The 7,880-nt window shown below is 44.0% G+C and overlaps 1 protein-coding gene across 1 annotated transcript; it reads right to left on the bottom strand.

Moving 5' to 3' along the window:
• Positions 1–690: 690 nt before the first annotated feature.
• On the bottom strand, positions 691–7,731 carry LOC126983941 (U3 small nucleolar RNA-associated protein 14 homolog A-like). The gene is made up of 12 exons (XM_050837177.1): positions 7,451–7,731; positions 6,768–6,929; positions 6,210–6,360; positions 5,628–5,849; positions 5,109–5,251; positions 4,794–4,992; positions 4,163–4,273; positions 2,996–3,895; positions 2,536–2,681; positions 1,777–1,899; positions 1,451–1,547; positions 691–1,314 (listed from the first exon to the last, which is right to left on the bottom strand). Exons 1-12 carry the CDS (start codon positions 7,477–7,479, stop codon positions 1,003–1,005), a joined length of 2,595 nt encoding a protein of 864 aa, XP_050693134.1. The 5' UTR covers positions 7,480–7,731; the 3' UTR covers positions 691–1,002.
• Between the last annotated feature and the right edge of the window lie 149 nt (positions 7,732–7,880).

Below are 7,880 nucleotides of genomic sequence, written 5' to 3'. Positions count from 1 at the left end.
TATATGTTTCTCTGTCCTTTGAATTAGTTTGTCAAAATTTTCATAGAGGGTCCAGTTTTACTTATAGCATGAAGCTCACAACCCATTCTGAGGCCTCTTGGCAGTAATGGAAGCTGCCTCCTGCCATCCGGTACTTACTTATCTACTTGTGAAGGAGTGGCCACCCAGGGAAAAGCTTTTTGTGAGCTTAGGTGCCGATCAGCCTAATCCATGTAAACTGTAGCCCAGCTGTGGAGTATGCCTTGCCAAATTTGAGGACATGAAGACTTGAGAAACCACAGCCCTTCCTCTGTTAACAATTCAAATGATCTCACTGAAACCTACATCCTACTCATTCCCCTCTAGTTCCTCTTTTTACAGGAGCATCATATTTTCTTGTAATTTTCTTTAGTCTCTGGCCTGCCCATACATCAACAATAAAAAAAGGGAGGGGGGCAAGGTTCCCCATACTGCATCACCTTCTGTACCACTATCATCAGTGCCACATTACCATTGTGACAACATGGGGGTAGACAACTTTCATCCCAAGTACATACATCTTCCCAGCTGAGCGAAATGCAGGAAGAGCAAATAAGTAAATACACACACATTGTCTATACCTCATTAGTTATAACAATGGCAATAATGATACTAATATTCCTACTACTACTACTTGACAATATAGTTCTTAGGAGACAATTAAAACATGTATTAGTTATCAACATTCATATTTTTAATAATTACAAAAAAATACCAAATACTACATACTCTTTTAGGCTGAACATCCATTTGTCTTAGCTGTATCCAAACCTCTTCTGTACCTGTGTCTTCAGTGTGTCAAATATATTTCTAGTCAACTTACTGAAATTTTGAGACAGTCATAGCTGTGGTAAGATAAACAAATGCTTCTCAGCTTCATAATTTATGCTTACTTTTCTTAGTGACATGAATAACGGCATGGATACTGATCACAAACAAATGGATGACAACCCAGGGACCCAGAATTAGTTGTATATATCATCCCTATGAACGCTTTGCTCCCACCTTCGATGCTTTCCTATTTCGGCCTCTCTGACTGGCTGCGTCGCTGGTGGCTTTCCATTTGCCGCCTCCGCCACCTGGTTTGTCTGGTTTTCCCTCACCTTTGGCCCGGATATCATGGCGCAGCAGCTCGTCCTCTGTTATGGGCTCGATCACTGTGCCTATCTTGGTAACAGTGGCCGGTGCTATTAGCTTTTTGTGGGCGGCCTCGGGCACGAAGAGGCGACCAACTGGCGCCCGAACTGAAGCTTCAAAGTCCTTGACACTCTTGAATGGGTATGGCAAGTCACTAACCTGAAAGTGTGAGATGTTTACGTCACTATTTTCCCAGAGGCTGTGTAGCATTAAGGTCGCCAGAGAGGGCATGTTTTTTTATGTGTATATTCTCAGAGGCAGAGACGTCTAGTGTAATGGCAGGAGCAAGACTCACCATGGTCTTGCGCAGGTTGGTGTGGACGTCGGCCCTCTCATTGTAAAGGACATGACCAATGCGCGAGTCCTTGCGGGGAGCGTGCGGGACCCTCAGCCTGGGGAGAGAGAGAGAGATTTAGTTAATAATGATAACAACCGTACTTCAGAATATAATTCCTCACTGGTTTAAAATACACAAAAAAATATAAAATCAAACCTAAAAAGCAAATTCAACAGCAGAAAAAATATTAAGTAAATGCCATACAAATGACATTAAAATCAACTTATAAACAAATCACTACTGAAACACACACACACACACACACACTCTTTAGCACCCCTCACCTGAACTTCTTCATCTTGGTGTTGGACATCTTAATGCTGGGTCCCGTCCAGTCCCCCCAACCAGGCAGCGCCAGACTCATGCTGCCCGGCTGGTCCTTCTTGATCGCCTCGGCCTTCTCGGAGCTGAAAACAAAATTACACAGCGTTTGAGAGGCTAATCAAGGCTATTTGTGACAAAACATCCACAGTAGACTCTCCATTTAATACTAGATAAGTACCAATGGAATTTTTGCTGAATGGGGGTGATATTTCAAAAGTCAAGAGATATGGTTTGAAAGGGATACAGAGGAGAAAGACAAAGAAGGTTGCAATGGTTTGGACATGTGAGACGAGAGACAGAGGGCAGAGTGCTGAGGATGGTGGAGGTATGAGGAGGAAGAACATGGAGAGGAGCAGTGCAACAAGACATAGAAGTGTTAGAGATGGAGGAAGGATTAACACTGGACCCAGGAAAATGGAGAAGGATAATCACAAGAATGGGAGATGGACTATGAACGAAGAAGAGCCAGTCAGTTGGAGAGGAGTGAAGGCCAGTCACAGCATTGCCAAACTATCATATTGAACATTGTATTTATCATTTTGAGGCCCCAAAACTCTCATACCCACACAAATAACAAGTCTATTAAAGTTATCGTCAAAACTGTTGTATACTGATGGTTTTCGTTCTTTAGTGAAATAGTTAACGGTCAGAAACTATGAAAATACAAAGCGCTAAGTATGATAAATTGACAACGCTGGTCAGTTGATGAGACTACACACCTGAACTCTTCCATCAGGTAGTCATCGGCAAAGGCTTCTCGGATGATGTCTTCCACCTTTTCTTCGTTTCTCTCCTCATCGTCCAAGGCCTCTCCCGCCTCACCCACATTGTCTGGCTGGGCCGTTGCGAGCCACTTGGCCTCCACCTGTAGCCCACAAGACACTTAGGGTTACATTCTTAAATATTTTGGAATGCAAGCACACATATTTGACTAGGCTTTCATAAAGGTTTGGGGGCATTTCCAGGGCTAGTTTCATGACCCTTCTGGTAGTTTGACCCTTCCTCTGTACCATGAAGAGACACATAGGTACCCAAGCACACATTTTAACTAGGCTTTCGTAGAGGTTAGGCCATTAGGGGCATTTCCAGATTAGTTTTATGACCCTTCTTCTGTACCATGAACCTAAAGTTATGGGTGGGTAGTTTGAAGGGAAAGAACGGCAGGCTATTTTCTCTTACCTGAAGGAACTTGTTAGGGTCGACTTGAAGTTTGGGCTCCTTAGACTGTGTGGTAGTGGTGGTGGTAGAGCCTTCAGAACCTTTCCTCAGGGTGTGTACTGCCTCTTGAAGTTTGTCCCGACTCTCCTCTTGAAGTGACTCTAAATCTTCCAGCGTCTTTGCTCTCCCTTCCTTCTCATCTATGTTTTCCTGCGTCCGTGTTGAAGTGAAGTCGAATTCGTGTATTTCCGCGATAGCATCAGTGGCAGCGGCGGTTTTGGGCTTCTTCTTCTTAGTCTTCTTCTTTGTCTTCACGTCCTTCCATGGCTCACTGCTCTTCATTCCCAGCTTCTTAAGTTTCTTCTGGATTTTGTTTTTGATCTTCGCCTCAGCTTCGTCGAGGAGTTCGTCGACGCTGACTGGTACGTCGCCGAGACTTTCTATGGTTTCTCTTGCCTTTTTGTTCCTTTTTCGCTTTCTAGAGCTACTTTCGGTGTCCCTGTTGTCACGAGGTTCTGATTCTTTCTCATTAGGATTTCCAGGTGATTCTTGTGATGGCTCTTCTGTTCTGCTCTCTTCCACTTCTTGTTCTTTTTCCTCAGCCATTTCACCCTCCTCCTCCTCCTCCTCCTCCTCTTCTTCACTGCCTTCCTCCTCCTCTTCCTCATTATCTTTCACTTCCTCCTCCTCCTCCGCCTTATCATCATCTTCCTCTTTGTTATCTTCATCCTCTTCCATCTTCTTCTCCATCTCTTCCTCAATCTTCTGGTCAGTTTCCTTTCTCCGGTTCACCTCCTCCCAGAACTTCTTGAACCTCGTGAAGGATTCGTCTGCGGGGGAGCTTCCCTTTTCCTTGGCGGTCCCTGCGAGGTTCTTGGTCCAGGGGTTGAAGGGGTCTGCGACTGCTCCCTCGCCCTCCTTCTGTAATGGCAGGACATGTGGATATAAAAAAAAACATGAATAAAAGAGAGGGCATATGATCCAGCAACAATCCTCACTCTCAAGACTTATAGGTTCTACTACTGTATATATATAATGGAAATAGATCCTTGTTCTCCTTAGGCTCTTTACACTGCATCAATATCGTTCACGCTATGGCAAACTATCCAGCAAAACAATGTCACGGAGAGAGTAAATCCAACTTGGCTGAGGGTAAGACATGCATCCTTTAATCTGCATCAGACTCACCTGCGCATCATCACCCTCAGAGTCCTCCTCGTCATCAGTGTCCGCCGCCTTGGCTGTCTTGGCCGTCAGCTCTCGGTGCATCCGCTGGTTCTCCTGCAGGGCTGCCATTGCCTGAGGGGGAGGGAAGTCAGCATGTAGTGAGAATTAAGTGTTTGTTTTTTATAGTACAGGAGAAAGGCTGGGGGAAAATGTTTTGAAAAAGGTCGCCAACATGCTGCTCTATGATGTTTAGGAGATGGAGGAAGAACATGACAGTCACTGATTAGATTTGTTTTGAGGACTGTGTTGATACTCCCCTCATGATGCTCAGGTCAGAAAGGAAATACAGACGAAAGGGAGTCGTTCGTGAGTTTACTAGCGACAGGGCTGAAAGAATGAAGATGCTGGCTAGTGTTACATGCAATGGAGAACAATATAAAAGGGTAAAAGAAATATGAGGGAAAATGTATTGGTGGTATGATAAACAATAATACAATGGTAAACCCTCTATTTAATGAACTACTTAGGGGAATATCATATTGTTTTATCCGAGTCCTAAGTACCAAAAGGCATTAATAGGTACAAGTTACTGTATCAAATAATAGAAGAGGTACTGTCTACAACACACACACACACACACACACACACTCACATTCTTGTCCTTGGTGGCTCTAAAGCCTTGCAGGTGGGCCCACTTGGAAGTCTTGTGGCGCAGGCTCATCCGCTCCTCAATCCTCACTTGCTCCAGCTCCCTCAGGTGTTCCAGCGCTGCCTCGGAGTCAGTCTTCTGCAGCTCCTCAAGTTCCGCTCGCTGCTTCCTTAGTCTCTCGCGCCGGAGCAGTCGGTGGTGCCTTGGAATTAATTTGGTTAAGCACAGCACCAGGAGGCAGTAAGGGCCAAGCTAGAGTCATATATCTCAATAGTTTTTAGTCACTATTCCATGATTTATATACCACTATAGACTTACTTCCTGCTCTTGCTCTTGTTCATCAGTCTGGCCTTTTGTTCATACCGACGTTTCATCTCCTTCTGCCGCCACAGCTCCCTGTTTCGCTCTCGTATCTCCTCCAGCGAGAGGGCCTTGCGCACCGCCTCTTCCTCCTCTGTTTCCTGGTGGGGTGAGAGATGCATGATAAGATTGCTATTTGGGCCATGACATAAGCAATAATTTAGTCTAATTCACTGGTGCTCAGCTGATGACATGATTACTTTTTCTGTGGTTTAGAGGACGTCTGATGATAAAAAAAAAAGGTATGTGGAAACCATACCCACATTGCCGCAATAAAAGAGTAAAGGCACAATGACAAAATGGACAAGTGTTATGGAAAATGAGGATGTATATATAAGCTGCCTGTTATTGTCAAGGCCACCACAGCAAAATGATGATGATACTTATAATAATAAAAATGACAATAATAATAACTATGCTACATATTTCTCAGAGTGCCAAATCACTTGAGTAAAGACTCCAGACAACCATGCACACCTTTTTCTCTTGCACCAGCTTGGCCCCCTGCAGCAGAGCATAGACCTCCTTCTCCAGCGGCTGCCTCATCTGCAAGGGTTCTGCATCATCCACTGCCTTGACCTGTAGGCTGGTGTCCCTCAGAGGAAAGTGGAGCTGCTCAGCCTCCCGTCTCATCTTCACCAACTTGGCCCACTTGTTTGCCTCCATTGCCACATTCTCGTACCCGGCTGCACGCTTAATCTGGGGACACAGAGGCAAGAAAATAATGCTGAGAGGCAGTAGTTTCAACCTTGGGTGTGAGCAGTTATCCTTCTTAAGTAGATACGTCTCACTTAGGAGGAAAAACCTGATGTTTGGAAGATGTTTTTTTTCTTGGGTATGGAAGGCAGGGAAAGACTCTTGATACTCTCCTCTCAAAAAATTTAAGTCATAAGTTCCATGGAAGAAATAGAGTAAAAGGCTTTTCGTAAGTTTATCAGTAAAAGGAATGAAGAAACGAAGATACCAGTTAACTCTTGCATCTGAGAGTTGAACCTTTAAAGGATGATTAGTTTGAGGATAAACAACAATTCAGTTATATGAAGCCAGCCATCAACTTACCTTCTTAGCCACAGTCTTCTCCAGGGTGATGGGGAGGGTGTGGCTGTGCTTGGCTTTCTTGAGAGCGGAGGGACCCAGGGAAGCAAGTAAGTGACTGGTGTCTGCAGCAGAGGTGCTGAGTGAGGTGCGGACGGCCTGCTGTACCATTTTTCTGTGGGCACAAGACACAGCTGGTCATCATACAGTGCAATGGCCCACCACTCATGAAGGCAACAACAATCATTTGGGTGTAACATGAATGGCAATTCTACAGTAGTCAGTGGTACAGCTAATGAACAGTTAACATTTGATTCTTACCTACGACTTATTTGAATTTCAACGGATCTAACTTGAATCAATTTGTTACATGTTATATCTTGCTTATTTACTATATCTTGCTTATTTACTACTACAACCATATCCTTATCACATGACTGCCAAATTTGTTCCATCCATCCACCACTATGTTAGCAAACCAATCCTGGCCTACTATGTACATATTTAGCATGAAATCAACTAACCTAAACTCCATTGATACAAGTCCTACCCTGCTCCCAGAACCTCATCAACAGCACTCACTTCTTGGTTATTTTCATCATGTCGGAGAGAAGCCGTGCCTGTGAGGCCGCCTCCTGCTCCTCCCCGTCCTCCTCCTCGTTGTGGTCATACTCATCCTGTCCATCATCTCGGCTGCTCAGCTTGGACACCAAAAATATCTGCTCATCCTTCTGATCCTTCTCCCTGTAAAATATTATTTTAGTTTTAGATTTCTACATGATATACAACAGAAAACTTCATGGTTGAAACAATGGATTTATTTCAAGTTTTACAAAAAGAAGCATAAAAATTGAGGTACTAGCTATAAGAACATACTTTTCTAATTTGAATCTATTACTGCGTGTTCTATCTTGCTGGCTAATTCTCAGTACTTTACTTATATCGCCTTTGTTGTAACCCATTTGAATACTTCTATCAGATCTCCCTGCACTCTTCATCTTTCTAGTGAATGTAAGTTGATATGTTTCAGCCAGTATTAGTACCTATATTAAATTTTCCATCTACAGTAAAATATTGTGCAGCTATTCACTCAATATTGTAAAATTTTATTGGTATTAACTTGAACAGGCGACAGGTGTAAGAAACCAGCAGCCCTTATTGGTGAGCCTGGCTAGCCTCACCCTTTACTTCTCCCATACAGCGGAGTGGGGACCAAAAACCTCATCAGCGGTCAGCAATGAAAGGTGTTCTTCCATCCGACTCACCTCACCGTCGTCGTCTTGATCTTCCCCATGGTGTCCAAATAAGCGAGTGACTGACAGATTCCTCTTGCAGACACGGCGCTGACCCTTCTTCTTCAGGCGTGACTCACTTGTACCATCTGTCTTTACCTTCCGTCAGTTCCAGGTGTTATCTTTTCTCTGTCCTGCCTCTCCAAGTGCACACCCAAGGCCCTGAAGGTTAATTAAAGGTGGACACGTGCAGGGCGGGGAGGGCAGCATGGGGGCCGTCAACAGGTCACGAGAGGAAGAGGAGGAGGTAATGTTTGTGGCCTTTGCAACGGCACAAAGAAACAGAGGAACCATTTTTTCTTCATTTTTTAGATCAGCTGAAATTTTGTTTATCTTTTCCTTTTCTAGCTTCTCTATTGGTGTTTTTCTTTTCCTTTTCTTTTTCTTTCTTTTTTGTTTTCTT

Source organism: Eriocheir sinensis, chromosome 55 (assembly GCF_024679095.1).
Source record: "Eriocheir sinensis breed Jianghai 21 chromosome 55, ASM2467909v1, whole genome shotgun sequence".
Taxonomy (NCBI): domain Eukaryota; kingdom Metazoa; phylum Arthropoda; class Malacostraca; order Decapoda; family Varunidae; genus Eriocheir; species Eriocheir sinensis.
The sequence above is the reverse complement of the archived record's forward strand: the minus strand, read 5'-3'. Positions and strand labels throughout refer to the sequence as shown.

Excerpts from the sequence above, each read along its gene's own strand:
- LOC126983941 (XM_050837177.1), bottom strand. The coding sequence starts at position 7,479 with ATGGGGAAGATCAAGACGACGACGGTGAG. Across the intron at positions 6,930-7,450 it reads ATCAAGACGACGACGGTGAG|GGAGAAGGATCAGAAGGATG; the intron begins GTGAGTCGGATG and ends AATATTTTACAG. Across the intron at positions 2,682-2,995 it reads ACCCTAACAAGTTCCTTCAG|GTGGAGGCCAAGTGGCTCGC; the intron begins GTAAGAGAAAAT and ends TGTGGGCTACAG.